The sequence below is a fragment of the Scyliorhinus torazame genome, chromosome 11 (assembly GCF_047496885.1).
Source record: "Scyliorhinus torazame isolate Kashiwa2021f chromosome 11, sScyTor2.1, whole genome shotgun sequence".
Classification (NCBI taxonomy): domain Eukaryota; kingdom Metazoa; phylum Chordata; class Chondrichthyes; order Carcharhiniformes; family Scyliorhinidae; genus Scyliorhinus; species Scyliorhinus torazame.
The window spans coordinates 60850356-60866777 of record NC_092717.1 but is presented as its reverse complement, the minus strand read 5'-3'; the positions used below and the strand labels follow the sequence as shown (position 1 = coordinate 60866777).

Genomic DNA, 16422 nt, shown 5'->3' with positions numbered 1-16422 from the left:
CATTGGAACAGGAAGTCACTGCTGCTGATTTCATCACTGTGAGTCTGGAACAGGAAGTCAGCATCTGCTCCGTCCATCAGCACATACGCAGTCATCATTGTGTGCCAGTTGTCCATTGAACGCTCGCCAACCATTGACTTACTTCGCTCACCATCCCCCTCACCATTCAATTCTCATCCTTGGTTTTTAGCCTCTGAACCAATATAGATTTCAAATGTGTTTTGTTGCATAAACATTATTAATTAAAGAACGACCGCACTTCCAGACAATTCCGGGATTATGCAGCTCACCAAAGAAACATTTTAACCAAATGGGTCACTGAGTTGAATGACCCTATTGCTCTTTCACTGAGCTGAAGGTATTACTGTTCTCTCTGCTTGTGTTAGTTTAATTCCATTTTTCCTTGATGCAGGCTTCTATCTGCTAGCAGTGATCTCACAGGCACTGTGACTGCATGTCAGTAAGTGTACCCCCTACGTAACTGGTAAGTGGTAGTAAACACAGCCAATAGGATACAGACAACAAATCTTTAGTTGAGACTGAGGGCTGGATTCTCCGCCACTGGTAGCGGAGTTCTCGATGCGGTGGAGAATCCAACATCGACCAAAAAACGTGATTTGTACCCGATGTTTCTGTCCCCCACGGGTAGTGGCATTGCGGTTTGTGCCCTGCGAAAGCAGGAGGATGCAACTAGGTCAGAATGACCCATTTGCATCCTGTTAAATGCCAGGCACCGGATTCTCCAGGCCTGCATGATTCTCCGATCCTCTGGGCCGGGATTCACGTGGGTGAGAATTGGTGCAGGTATTTCCCAGCGTGGCCCTGTCGTGATGGACCTCGCAGTGGCCCAAAGAGGTAAGTAATTCTTCAAAGGAGAAGCTCCCAAAGTCCATTGGAAGGTTCCCTTCGCCCAAACAATGCAAATTCCGCACATCCTACCCCCAACAAACCCCCTCCACCAGACCCCACCCACCAGAGAGACCCCCCCCCCCCCCACCAGAGACACCCTACTAGAGACCCCCTACTAGAGACCTCCCACTAGAGGATCCCCCACTAGAGAACCCCCATTAGATAGACCCCCATAAGTTAGATCCCTATAGGATAGACCCCTATAAGATAGACCCCCATATGATAGATCCCCTGCCAGATACCCCCAATTACAGAGACCACAGCAGAGACCCCTCATAAGAGAGCATCCAGCCAGAACCCCCCATAAGAGTGACTCCCCACTAGAAAACGCTCCCCACTATTCCAGAGACCTCTCCCAGAGACGCCTTATTACAAAGACCCCTGCCTGGAAACTAGAGGGCAATACTGACATAGACAGTGAAAACAATCACTGCTTTAAAATTCACCAGTCCAATACACTTTCTGGTTCAGGCAGAGGAAGCAGCACCTGTCAATTCCTATAAAAGAAAACTACATCAGGCAGGTTTAAACCACTTCAGATCTCAGATCTGTAAGGCTTTCATTCACATCAATGTGAAACTGATTTTACTAGGCAATGATTGACAGCTTGCATACACAGCCAGCTGTCTGGATTGTTTAATCTCATTTCCCTTCACGCTGAATAGATTTCAAGTAGCCAGCTGTAAAACTAACTGCAATGTTTATAAACATCTGGCTATGATTGTCAGCCCCTGGACCACATCAAAGGCAGTTATGTGCTTTCTGCAGAGAAAAAGAGGAAGTGAGAAACACTTAACAGGCTTTGATGTGGTCCAAGAACTATCAATAATAGCAGACAGGGTGGAGGGGAGGGGGCCCAGCTGCTGGACCTCGTTAGTGAACCACCGCTCAAAATGGCGGCCCGAAAGTATGGTTCGCAACGGTATCCCTCACAATTCCGTCATGCATAAATTAGCATGGCAAGTGAAAGGAACCAGTTATTTCTGATTGGTAAAAGGATCATTGAATTAGCCATTTTGATGTAAATTATAAAGCCCATGTCAAAATTCATTTTAAAATGAATTCAATCATAAGATTGCAAACAGTCTAACCTCAGATTACAAAGTGTGCAGCTTGCAATAATGAAAGCATAGATTTGAAACATCCACAGTCTAACGAGAAGCAAATGAAACAATTCAATGAAGGTCACAATAAGGTAACATGAATAAAATCTGCCATTGTTCAAAATGCGAATAAGTATAGCAATCAGCAGAAACCAGTAGAAACCAGGGCCGGGATTCTCCCCTACCCGGCGGGCGGGGGTTCCCGGCGGGATGGAGTAGTGTGAACCACTCCGGCGTCGGGCCGCCCCAAAGGTGCGGAGATCCGCACCTTTAGGGGCCAAGCACTCACCGTGAGGGGCTAGGCCCGCGCCGGAGTGGTTTCCGCTCCACCGGCTGGAGTGGAAGGCCTTTGGTGCCACGCCAGCCGGGGCTGAAAGGACTTCGCCGGGCGGCGGAAGTCCGTGCATATTCAGGGGCGTCAGCGGCCGCTGCCGTCATCCCCGCGCATGCGCAGGGGGGGGTCTCTTACGCGTCGACCATCGCGGAGGCTGTGGCCGAGGTGGAGGGAAAAGAGTGCCCCCACGTCACAGGCCTGCCCGCGGATCGGTGGGCCTCGATCGCAGGCCAGGCCACCGTGGGGGCACCCCCCGGGGCCAGATCCCCCCCCAGGACCCAGAGCCCGCCCGCGCCGCCAGTCCCGCCGATAAGGTAGGTGGTTTGATTCACGTCGGCAGGACTGGCATGGCAGCAGCGGAACTTCGGCCCACCATCGCGGGCCGGAGAATCGCCGGGGGGGGGGGGGGGGCGGCGCGATTCCCGCCCCCGCCGAATTTTCGGTGCCAGAGAATTTGGCGGCCGACGGGGACGGGATTCACGCCACCCCCCCGGCGATTCTCCGACCCGGCCGGGGGGGGGGGGGGGGGTCGAAGAATCCCACCCCAGATCTGATTACAAGTGTAAGTCACATTCCTATACACAGCAAACACATAAAGATGCAACATATTCACAGCTATGTTGCATATTGATGCTTGACAACTAACCATCCAATCAAATGCATTTGAGACTCATCCATGCCAATCAGCACATTACAGGAGTAGGGACAGATGGAGTCAGACTGATAACATTTTCCTTAAAGATAGAGGTCCGGGCAGACATTTTCCATTCCGGGATCACCCTATACTATTTACCTATGTACTCGCTATCTTTATTTCGTATTTTCATATTTCTACTCGAACTCTAAAGTCTGCACAAACTGTTTTGCTTTGAGCAAGAAACCATTACTGTATTTTGAAAGTTCAATTTGTTTGTAATCCATTAAGTTAATTATATCTCTTAAAGTCTTCTGCTGGCAGGGGCTTTACGGAGAACATTTGATTTGTAACCACAAGAAGATCTCAAACTCTCAATTATAATCAATAGACACAATAAAAGATTTCATTTCGCACCCGAGACGTGTAGCTTAGATCTCTACTGAGTTAAAAGTGTATACGAGACTACATTTAAACCACATGGTAGATTTCAACAGCGAGGGATAGTGAACCACTCTGATTTGCGCTCCCAGGACGAGCATAAATCAGAGGTAGTTCATCTCTGGCAGGACGACATAGGGTTGAATTCTGCGCCGCCAGGATGCTCCGTTTTGTCGGCATCCTGGGGGTTTCCCGAAGGCGTGGAGCTGCCCCACAATGGGAAACCCCATTGACCAGCCGGCAAATCCCGCACATAGTCTCCCAAATGGAGAATTCTGACCCAAGTAATGGCTGGGGTTGAAGGTCTCAGGAGGCTGGCAAGGAATGCTTTGCACATGTCAAGTCCAACGGTGACAAAAACAAGAATGATAGTTTCAGTAGCAGATAGACGAGGCACAGGCAAAGATAGGTAATATTGTAAAAGTGGAAGTAGGCAGCCTTTAGGATAGAGAGAATATGGCGTCAGTAGCACAGCTCAGGGTCAAATAGGATGTTGAGACTGTGCCTAGTCTGGTTCCGCCTAAGCATAATTCAGAACAATCCATCTGATTACAACGTTATTGGGATTCTGACATTACGCGGAATGTATTTATGCTGTTTTCCTTTTATCTATTTGTCTTTGACTGGAGATTGTCTTTTTCTGTTGGAAACCTGTTTTGGTTTTGCCGGTTTAATATAATTCTCAGGAAAAATATCCCATACATTCAGTGGGATTAGATTCTCTAAATTATAAGCAAAACCTTCATACACAAAAAATCTTTCAGCAAAATGTATTTGCAACAAGATGTGAAAAACGTGTGAAACATTTCATCATGTTACTTGTGGGATGACAACAATAACCCTTTATTTAAAAAATGCTAATCCCTTCCAATCAAGAAACTTTAATAAATACTTATCTTCTGAAGATTTCAGGCTAAAATTCTCTTGTGCCGTTCATGTTGCGTGCATCACAGAGACGTGGCTGAAAGGGGATCAGGGCTGGGATCTAAATATACAAGGATATGTGTCCTATCGAAAGGACAGGCAGATAGGCAAAGGGTTGCATTGTTAGTAAGGAATGAAGTTAAATCGATAGCGAGGAGCGATGTAGAATCGGAAGGCGTAGAATCCCTGTACAGTTGAAGAATCGTAAAGGTAAAAAGACCCTGATGGGAGTTATGTACAGGCCCCCTAGCAGTGGTCAGGATATGGGGCAGAAAATAAATCAGGAGATAGAAAATGCATGTAACAAAGGCAATATTACAATAATCATGGGGGACTTCAGTATGCAGGTGGACTGGAAAATCAGGTTGGTAGTGGATCCCAAGAAAAGGAATTTGGGGAATGTCTAAGAGATGTTTTTTTGGAGCAGATTGTGACAGAGCCTACTGGGGAACAAGCAATTGTGAATTTGGTGATGTGTAATGAGACAGACTTGATTAGGGAACTTAAGGTGAAGGCACCCTTAGTGACCACAATATGATAGAATTTACCATGCAAGACAAGGTGCCGCATAGGAGACTGTTAAATAAGTTAAGAGCCTTTGGTGTTGAGGGTAAGATCCTGGCATGGATAGAGGATTGACTGACTGTCAGAAGGCAGAGTGTGGGGATAGAGGGGTCTTTTTCAGGATGGCAGCCGGTGACTAGTGGTGTGCCTCAGGGATCGGTGCTGGGACTACAACTTTTCACAGTATACTTTAATGATCTGGAAGAAGGAACTGAAGGCTAAGTTTGCAGATGATGCAAAGATTTGTAGAGACAGGTAGTATTGAGGAAGATGGGGGCTGCAGAAGGACTTGGACAGGCTAGGAGAGTGGGAAAAGAAGTGGCAGATGGAATACAATGTGGAAATGTGTGAGGTTATGCACTTTAAAAGGAGGAATGGAGGCATAGACTATTTTCTAAATGGGGAAATGCTTCGGAAATCAGAAGCACAAAGGGACTTGTGAGTCCTTTGTCAAGATTTTCTTATGGTTCACGTGCAAGTTTAGTAGTCAGTTAGGAAGGCAAATGCAATGTTAGTATTCATGTTGAGAATACAAGACCAGGGATGTACTTCTGAGGCTGGATAAGGCTCTGGTCAGACTCCATTTGGAGTATTGTGAGCTGTTTTGGGCCCCGTATCCAAGGAAGAATGTGATGGCCTTGGAAAGGATCCAGAGGAGGTTCACAAGAATGATCCCTGGAATGAAGAGCTTGTCATATGAGGAACGGTTGAGGACTCTGGGTTTGTACACATTGGAGTTTAGAAGGGTATGGGGGGGATCTTATTGAAAATTACAGGCTACTGCGTGGCCTGGATAGAGTGGATGTGGAAAGAATGTTTCCAATTGTCAGAAAAACTGGAACCAGAGGACACAATCTCAGACTAAAGGGACGATCCTTTAAAACAGAGATGATGAGGAATTTCTTCAGCCAGAGGGTGGTGAATCTGTGGAACTCTTTGCCACAGAAGGTTGTGGAGGCCAATTCACTGAGTGTCTTTAAGACAGAGGTTCTTGATTAATAAGGGGATCAGGGATTATGGGGAGAAGGCAAGAGAATGGGGATGAGAAAAGTATCAGCCATGATTGACTGGTGGAGCAGACTCGATGGGCCGAGTGGCCTAATTTTGCTCCGATATTCTTATGGTCTTATTGCAAAAAAAATGCTAGGATCCATCTGCCAGGTGAACCTTGGCACAGCCCTTGCCAAAATTGGTGGCATCAGGTGTTGATCATCCAATGTAAATATACCAGGCAAATGCGCCTGTCAAAAGGGGCATATCTCACGCAGCCCTCATAGGGGTTACTGCCCCATCCTTCCCCATTAATTGAACACAAGTGTCCTTTTGCTCCCAATTATAAGAGGCTGTTGTTTCCCCATGAGTTTGACTTTCTTTGGAGAACCAGATCAGATTTCAGATTTGAACAAAAGCTGGGCCCACTTAGAATCATAGAATTTACAGTGCAGAAGAAGGCCATTCAGCCCATCGAGTCTGTAACAGCCCTTGGAAAGAGCACCCTACTTAAGCCCCAAGCTTCCACCCTATCCTCTTTATCCCGGTAACCGAGTAACCCCACTTAAACATTTTGGACACTAAGGGGAATTTAGAATGGCCAATCCACCTAACCTGCACATCTTTGGACTGTGGGAGAAAACCGGAGCACCCGGAGGAAACCCACGCACAGACGGGGAGAACGTGCAAACTCCACACAGACAGTGACCCAAGCCAGGAATCGAACCTGGGACCCTGGAGCTGTAAAACACCTGTGCTAACCACTATGCTACCGAGCTGCCCAAACTTACATTATTAGCTCAGCTGGTTTATTAGCCAAACTTGATATCAGCCCATTGGTGGCCTATCAGGTCAGACTGGAGTCCTTGTACCTGACCACTAACCATCCTTGTAAAGGCTGGAAGGAGGCCACCCCTTACCATCGGGACTGCTTGTACAAGGCCAAGAACCACAGAACCCAGTTTCTAGGCCATAGAAACAAAAAATGATTCAGAGCATAGCCAGAGGCCATTTGACCCATTGAGGCTGCATTAGCCAAAAAGGACATATTCAGTCTAATCCTACCTTGTAGCTCTTGGTGCATACACCAGCTCAAGTGCATATCCAAGTATATTTTATCTGCAATGGAGGTTTCTGCATCCCCCATCCTTACAGGCAGTAATTTCCAGATTCTTACCACACTCTAAATTAAACTATTAGTCCTCAATTCCCCTCTAATCCTTCTACCAATTATATTACATCTATACCTTATGGTTATTCACCTCTATGCTAATGAAAATGGGTTCTTCCTACCCATTCTATCTAGGCGCACCCCCTGTCACTGCCCCATACCTCTTTCTCCAAGATTTTACATTTCAATAAAAGTTCTCTCAGCCTCTTCTGTTCCAAAGTTAAGATTGTCAGCTTATCCAATCTTTCTTCAAAGCTAAAATTCTAACAAACCCTAGAGAGTTTTTTCTGTACGCTCTCCAACATGATCACACCTTTCCCGTACTTCAGTGACCAGAACTGTATGCAATACTTCAGCTTTTTAACATGACCTCCCTGCTCTTGTGCTTCAACCAACAAAGGAAACCATCCCGCATACCTTCATGACCACCTTATCTACCTATCCTGTTACCTTCGGAGGACATACACTGCAACGTTTCTATGTTCCTCTGCACTTTTTTGAATCCTATCTTTTATTGTGTGTTCTTTTGCTTGACCTCACAGTTCTCTGGACGGAACACTATTTTCCACTGTTCTGATCACCTGTCTAGTCCACTGTTATAATCCTACATCTACAGCTTTCTTCCTCATTATCAACCAGTCAATTTTCACACAATCTGCCCGCTTTTTAATCATGTTTCCTACATTTAAGGCTAAATTATTTATTTATATCACAATAATAATAATAAATAATAATAACCTTTATTAGTGTCACAGGTAAGCTTACATTAACACTGAAATGAAGTTACTGTGAAAATCTCCTAGTCGCCACATCCCGGCGCCTGTTCGGGTACACTGAGGGACTTGCAGGAGGAAACTGGAGCATCTGGAGAAAATCCACGCAGACACGAGAAGAACGTGCAGCCTCCGCACAGTCAGTGACCCAAGCCGGGAATCAAACCCGGGTCCCTGGCACTGTGAAGCAACAATGTTAATCAATAAGCAGCAAGGGATCCAATACGAAGGCATATGCAACATTCCAGTCACAAAACCACCCATTGAACATAACCTTTTGTTTACTGCCACGGAGTCAATTTTAGATCCAACTTGCAATTTTCCTTGGGTCTCATGAGCTTCTATTTCTCTGACCAGTCTTCTAGGTAAGACCTCAGCAAAAGTCTTTTTAAAATCCATGTAGACTACATCAAATTGTGATGAATGTAAAAAATTGTTATATATTTGCCGGAATTTTCCTACCATTAGGATTCTCTTTCCCTGCCGGCACCGGGTCCCTACCCATGGGTTTCCCGGTGGCATGAGGTGGCTTCAAAGGAAAATTCCATTGAGAAGCGATGGGAATATAGAATCCAGCCACCAGCGAACAGCATACTGCCAGTGACATTTGAACTGTATTGGATTGCTTAATTGGAATATAGAGCATCAGGTGTAGATAGGGAGTTAACATTTATGGAACTTTTATTTAAGAACTGTTTTAACTGTTAGTTGGAAAGCTATTACTGTGTTGCTAATGTGATTGATTCTATGTTTAAATTAAAGTTTGTTTCACATAAAACATACCTGTTTGTCAGTCTCATCACTCCTGTGGCTTAGTAATCTTCCCTCACAGTCTTACAAATAAAAAATAGTTTCTATTTTCGTAGTCCTAACAAAATGCACTACTGCATTTCTCAAAAGATTCAATCAAGTTAATCAGACATGGTTTTCCCTTAACAAACCCATCGTGACTCGACTTGATTAATCACTGCATCGTTAAATGTCTCTCAGAATATTTTCCAATAATTTACTCACTCTCTGAGCTTATGTTAAGTGACTAGTAATTACTCAGGCTACATCTTCCTCCTTTTTAAACAACGCTATAAGGTTAGCAGTCATCCAGTCCACCCGCACTACGCAGAGGATTAAAAAGTGATGCTATTCCCTACTTTCCTCCTCTTAGCAGCCTGGGATACATTTCATCCAGGTCTGATGAAGTATCCACTTTCAAAGATGACAGGCACCTGTTCCCTGCCTCATCGTTATTAACCCATTGTTATTAAGATGTGTTATGTAGAATATTAATTTGTGGGGCAGCACGGTGGCGCAGTGGGTTAGCCCTGCTGCCTCACGGCGCCGAGGTCCCAGGTTCAATCCCGGCTCTGGGTCACTGTCCGTGTGGAGTTTGCACATTCTCCCCGTGTTTGCGTGGGTTTCGCCCCCACAACCCAAAGATGTGCAGTCCATGCTAAATTGCCCCTGAATTGGAAAAAATGAATTGGGTACTCTAAATTTATTTTTTTTAAAAGAAAACATAATTAAAAAGAAGAAACTATGTTGCATTTGTGAAGGCCACAACCCACTTTATAGAGACAGAGCTCTCAGAGGCAATGGCTAAGATAAACTCCAAAATTGAAACCAAAGAGAGATCTTGTGAACCAGCACTCGGGTGTAACATATGGAGTTTTGAACTAACACAGACTGCCACAGGGACAGTCAGGACTTTACCCTCTCTTTCTCTGAAATCTCTCTCGATAAACTGGAACCCTGTTTGTGGTTTGAAAACCCACCAGAAGACTTCATTTCTGAAAACCAAGGGTTCTTAAAACAGGATTCCAACACCACGCCACTGGCTTCAAGGAAAGGAGAATCAACCAGCCACAACTGCAGAGCGACTGCTTCAGTGAGAAATCAAAGTACCAGAGGGAAGTGACTCTCTAGCTGTGCAAGCAGTATTCGGAGAATCCGTGAATGATTTTCTGACTATGCCTTTTTCATTTGGCCAAGTTGTACCATCTGATATTCCGTAAAGCGTTATTTCTTTTGTACATGCCTGGGGAATTTGTGGAGGTGTGTTTTTTGCTTTGGTGAGAATTTGAACGTATTTGTACAATTTAAACTTTTTTGTTCATAATTTCTGTATATTTACCCGAGTGAGTTTTGGTAATTAAACAAACTCCTCACTTGTTAACTCAAGGAAAATGGCTGGTTCAATTCTTACATAGGCCTACAAACAGGTACATACTGAATTGTATATATCACTGGCGGGATTCTCCGTCCCGCCACACCAGTTTTCTGATGAGGCCCCCCCCCCCCCCCCCACCCCCACCCCGGCAGTGGGATTCTCCGTCCCAGCAGCCGGCCAAAGGGATTTCCCATTGTAGGTACCACCATGCCGTCGGGAAATCTGCAGGTGTGAATGTCTTAGGATGGAGTTAGGGAGTGCAAACTTTGGGACACACCCTTTGTTGGCACAACTCTCTTAAGTTACTCCCTGTATCTCCCATTTCTTTGACACTAATTTACCTTCAAGTAACTTTTTCCAATCCACTTTTACCAAACCAGCTTACTATAATTGAGCTTTCGCCAGGTGAATATTTTTACTCTTGATCTGACTTCATCCTTTTCCATATAATTACTCCAACTGAATAATGGGTCAGAATTCACCGACCGTTGGGAATCTCTGTTCCCGTTCGCAGCGCATCCCCGCCCATGGGTTTCCCGACAGGTTGGGGAGGCTTGAATGGGAAGTCCCATTGACAAGACAAGCAGCGAGAACAGGAAATCCTGCCACCAGCAAATCGTGCGCTGCCTAAAAACACGTGGCTAGGGGACGGAAGAATCCTGCCCATGGTCTACCACTAACATTTTTGCCACTAAAGTGCTTCCACCTGCCCAGTACATTCCCTTAGTTCAAGTCCAGAAAATAAGTCCAGATTTCAGCCTTAGAATGCAATCAGTTATTGTTGTTGTTTGGATATTGTGTGTAGATTTTGTTAAAAAATGACAAAAGTTTCATTAAAATATTTTTTTTTTTTTTTAAGTAATGCAAATCATTTTCCACCTGTGTTACTTCAATGCACACTTCAGAGTTTCCTTTCTATTTCTATCTTGCTGACTTAAGTTTAGCCCAAATAACACTGATAACGTGAAACAATACTCACTGTTGCATCTTCAGGAAGTCCACCTGGCACCTCCACAATCCTCATTTCTGACGTTACCATTCCTTTTGCCCTAGTAACAAATTGGATAACTGAGGCACTATCCTGCAGAGCACAAAGAGAAGCGGTGAAATAACGACTTGCTACCCTCACCGTTGGTGCACGTGTTAACACAACTGTTCCAGATATCTTACCACCCAAGCAAGTATTATGTGAGTTTGTTCCATAACATGCTTATTACAGCTGCATAAAGTCAAAGGTCCAGTTGAAATGTGTTGGTCCCTTATTAATCAGAAAGATGCTGTGTATTATCTAGGTGGGAATAGGGTTGCACTATGCATTAGCACTGTATCCGTGGGCTTCAGGGCTGAAATTTGAATCCAGTCCAGTCAAATTAGATGAAAATCTTCAAAAGAAAGTCCAAAGTGATATGGGTTTGAACAAGTTTGAATTTAAATCGGTCCATAATTTAAAATAACTTGGCCCTCGATTACGCAATTCCAAAAAGGCAATAAGGAGAATGTGGGGTGGGAAATGCAAATGTTAAAGAGACACATTTGTGGTGCATGTCTGAGGGGGGGGGGGGGGGTGGTGCCAAAGCAGGGGGTGGGGGTGGAGGGGTGATGGTTACGGCATATTTTTGGGGCACAACAGGGGGGGCATTTTCCTCAGCGCAAAGCTCACGTGTAATTAAATTGGGGGGCACTCAATAATAGTGCTGAGTGTCGAAGTGGAAATGTATTGTGCTCAGTGCAGGGCTATCCACATTTTAACACCAGATGTAAAATAAAATGCAGGGTACATTAGAAGTCTCAGTTCCAAAAGGAGTTAGCGGTTTCCTATTCCACAGGCGTGGAACGATCAGCAGGTTTTTGGCTTGCTCTTACCTTTTTCAATATTTCAGTATTGAGCAGCAAGTGTACATCGATGTTCCTGGTTTCTTCCTTCACTAAGGAGTTTAGCTTACAGTTGATGATCGAACAGGGCCGCCCAGGTCTATCACAATCCTAAATGAATCAACAAGCCAAGCAAAAACAAACGTAACATTATTCAATTAGATTATTGTTTTAACTAATTACCTGACACATCACTGCCCTGAAACTGCGTAAACGCCTTGCTCACATGCTCCAAGAATTAGGGCGAGAAAGCTGAAAGAACGGCAAATCATGGATGCCAACTTTCACCTCTGATTCTCCCACCCGTGCTATAAGACATGCTGGGAGTAGAATCAAGCAACCTCAGGACTGAGATGAAACAAAATGCACCACTGCAAGTGGGCGACAGGATTCCAGACGCCTGCCTTATATTTTACACAGATGCACTTGGCTTGAAGCTTCTGAAAAGTAAACAACTTAAGAAATCATACCCTAATTTAAGTAACAGTTCAGCTATAAAATTATATTGTAATATAATGTGTACAAGATGCAACAAGTCAGATAATAAGCTGCAAACGTACATTTCTTGGGATGTGCTCTACTAGGAGCACCAGCTCTTGGAATCACCTCTGCAATGTTATAAAAATTCCGATCATAGAGCCAAATTATTATGAATCACCCTGGCTAATGTGCACAATTTTGAGCACCACACTTTAGAATGGAAGTCAAGGTTTTGGGGAAACTGCATAGAAAATGTATTACAGTGGTACCAGGGATGAGGGATTTTAGTTACCTCAAAAGCCTGGGATTGTCCTCTTCATTCAGGGAAGATTTGATAGAGGCACTGAAAATTATGAGGAACTTTTTTCTTATAAATTTACAGTACCCAATTCAATTTTTTTTCCAATTTAGCGAGGCCAAATCACCTACACTACACATCTTTTAGTTGGGAGGGCGTGACCAACGCAGACACGGGAAGAATATCCAAACTCCACACGGACAGTGACCTGGGGCCAGGATTGAACCCAGGTCCTAGGCGCCGTGAGTAGCAATGTGAACCAATGCGCCACCTAAAATTATGAGGAACTTTGATAGTGTACATGGGGACAAACATTTCTTCAGAGGAATGGTCAATAACTTCTATTTGCATTTGGAGGCAGACAGCAAATGTTCACTAAATTCGTCCCTCAGATGAGGGGATTGTCCTATGGTGAGATGTTGAGTAAACTGGGCTTTCATTCTCTGGAGTTTAAAAGAATGAGAGGTGTCTCCATGAAGCACACACAATTCTGAAAGGGCTTGAAAGGCTAACCACTAAGAGGTTGTTTTCCCTGCCTGGAGAATCGAGAACACAAAGGCACAGTCTTAGGGTAAAGGGATGATCATTTTGGACTGAGGTCAGGAGAAATGCCTTCACTCAAAGCGTTATGAATCTTTTGAATTCTCTCTGAGGGTTGTGGATGTTACATTATTGAATATATTGAAGATTGGGATAGGCAGCGTTTTGGTCTCTCAGGGAGTCAAAGGGTATGAGGAGTGGTGGGAAGGTGGTATTAAAGCTGAAGACCAGCCATGATCATATTGAATGGCGGGACAGGATCAGACGGCCATATTGTTTATACCTGCTCCTTTTTCTTATACAGCAGAGAATGCAGATTTAAAATAACTGCCAAAATAGCCATGGGAGAGATGATAAGATACATTTTTTATTCAGAAGTTGTCATAACCTGTCATGGTGGAAGCAGATGCAACAGGAGGAAATTGAATCACTACTTAAAAAGGGCTATGGGAAGACTGGGGTGATGAGATCTATTTGCTGGCTCTTTCTAAGAACTGTCACAGGTATAATGGGTTGAATGGTTTGCTTCTGTGCTCTACACCGAGGATATGAATGCACAAACTCTTTCTGCCAGGAATTCATTTGCTGAAACCCATTTCTGCTTCAGAAGCAGTTGGCGCGATTTAATGGAAAAGTTTCTAAGTGTGGGAACGAGCGGGAACTGGCGCGAGCTTTCCGTTCCTTGGCCTGACAAGGCCGCTATAAAACGTCAATTGGTCCACTTAACAAGGCTCCACGGGCCTTATGCCGGTTGATTCACCAGCCCCCTGCTAACAAGGGGAGAGCAGCATATAAACCGCTCCTGCACAGTCAAGCCCACTCAGCTCGCAGCCATGCTGCTGGGAGATGACCAGTCCCACGATTCAGGTATGCCGATCTGGGCAGATTACTGGATGCGGTCAAGGCCACACAGGATGCCCTGTTCCCCAGACGGTCATGGAGGTTCAGCCAGAGGGCAGCCAGTGCCGCCTGGGGGCAAGTGCCAGCGGCCAGCAACTCTGGGAGTGTGACCAGAAGGACCGGCACCCAGTGTCAAAGAAGATCATCACCCTCTGCCAGGCCGCACGGGTGAGTTGCCATGGGACCCCAGCCACCCCCCTCCATGGGTACGCACTTGGCACCGCCCACCAGCACCATTCCGTGCCCCAGCCCACCCATGTCCAGTATTGCCACTCACACCACACCTCCAATACTCCCCATTCCATCCCCCCCATATGGGCCATCTACCCAAATCACCCCCGCTGCCTGAACGGTGGTTCCCCCCGCAACCCGCCACCCATGAGAACACCTCGGAGGAGAGTTCAGAGGATGCTACCTTTGAGACGTCACAGCTGTCATCCCCACCCTCCACCAGCCCAGACACACTCCTCGGTGGACAATGGCAGTGGACAGGCTTCTGAGCTACAATCTGGTAAGCACCCCACAGTTACTATGCACATTAGGTGGAGACAGGAACGCCCAGGCGCGACAGCGGTTGGAGGTCTGCTGGATCCCAGATCCCAGCTGGGTCCCAGTCAGATGCTGAGCCTCTGGAACAGGTTTACCCGGAGCTGATGGAGACGTGCAGCCGTGGTATTGAGAGGGAGATGTCAGCGACTCTCCAGCAGGTCCGTAGCCAACTGAAGGTGTCCGAGAGGTCAGGGGCGCAGGAGATGGCGCTGGCAATGCGTGGCACCGAAGCAAACACTGAGGGTGATGGCCGCAGTGGAAAGCCTGGTGAACAACATCGGCAGCATGAGTGGAGGTGTTCAAGGCATGGCTCAATCAGTGACGGCCATGGCCGAGTACCTCGAAAGCATGTCCCAGTTGCTGAGGTCATGAAGGAGTACCAGGTGGACCTTAATGAAGCTATGCGGAGCATGAACCAGTCTCGGTGGGCATCGCCTAGGCCTTCCAGAGCAAGTCCTGTTCTATAGGAGATGTCTCCCAGTCCCATGTGGGCATAGCCGAGGCGCTGCGGAACATGCCCCAGACTAAGGTTGGCATAGCCGAGATGCGGCAGAGCATGTCCTAGTCACTGTGGGGAGTGTCCCAGTCACAGATGGGCATTACCGGGGCGCTCCAGAGCATGTCCCAGTCACTGAGGGGCATTGCTGAGGGCGTCAACACTGTGCTGGGGAGCCGCCAGGGCTGGCAGAGCTAGATGACACAGGGACAGCCTGTGGCTCGATCCAGCTGCCCCTCCGTCCCGAGGTGAATCCTAGGACCCTATAAGCGCCGACTGGGAGGAGAGGATGCTGGGTACCAACCCGGAACAACCCTGCAGGATCAGGACGGCGGCCATATGCTCCCCCGAGAGCCACACTACTGACAATGGTGCGTCTCGGAGCCAGCACCCGGAACAGAATGACACACGGGGCACGTGCTGTCGGCAAGTAGGCCGGCGACCTCCGGCCCCAGAGGATGCCTGCCAGGAGCATCCAAGGCCACGGAACGTGGTAGACAGCAGGCTGCCTCCATCTCTGATGTGTATCCTGGCAACACACCTCGATGCTGTGATAGAGCACGGAGGGTTAGGCATGTCGAGGATTATTGAGTGGGCACTGGGGGGAGGGGCTGGGCAGGGTATAAGGGGGTTTGGGTGTGTTGTGTGGTGGGGGGAGGGTGTCACCATCAGGTATTGGGGCAGTTGAGGACACGGGGGGGGGGGGGTAAGAAGGTAGGGTGGTGAATGGGGAAATGAGGGAGGAGGACAGTCCTATTTGAAGCAGGCGGGTATGAGGGCCTCATGGGCCGTCTGGGCTTGCCGGACCCTTGCCGCTGTTGCTGCTCTTCCATCCTTTGGTTGATCCTGGGGTCCTCCTCCAGCCTCTCCAGGTCTGACGCTACCTCATACGCCTCCTCGAAGGTGGCCACATGTTCCTCCCTCTCCACCTTCAGTACGTCGCCCCGCTGCTGTGCCAGGTTGTGGAGGACACAGCAGACCACCACCAAGAGGGCGACCCTCTGGGTAGTATACAGCAGGGCACCACTGGAGCAGTCGAGGCATCAGAACTACATTTTGAGGAGTCCAATGCACCTCTCAATGACAGCCTGGGTGGTGACATGGGTCTAGTTGTATCGGGTCTCTGCATCGGTTACCGGCCTCCATGAACGGCATCATTAGTCAGGTCCTCAGCAGGCATCCCTTATCCCCCTAGAGCCAGCTGTTCACCCGTGGGTGGTCCTCAAAGAAGCCGGGGATATCCGACTGCCCCAGGTTGAAGCTGATGTGCACACCCACCG

The 16422-nt window shown here is 46.9% G+C and overlaps 1 protein-coding gene across 1 annotated transcript in view; it reads right to left on the bottom strand.

Moving 5' to 3' along the window:
- itga9 (integrin, alpha 9) overlaps nucleotides 1–16422 on the bottom strand; it is a 936771-nt gene that overhangs the window by 89967 nt on the left and 830382 nt on the right. The window contains exons 25-26 of the mRNA XM_072467362.1: nucleotides 11871–11990; nucleotides 10987–11088 (exon numbers count right to left, since the gene is read on the bottom strand). Of these exons, the coding sequence (XP_072323463.1) occupies nucleotides 10987–11088; nucleotides 11871–11990 (222 nt within the window). The remainder of the gene's footprint in view (nucleotides 1–10986; nucleotides 11089–11870; nucleotides 11991–16422) is intronic.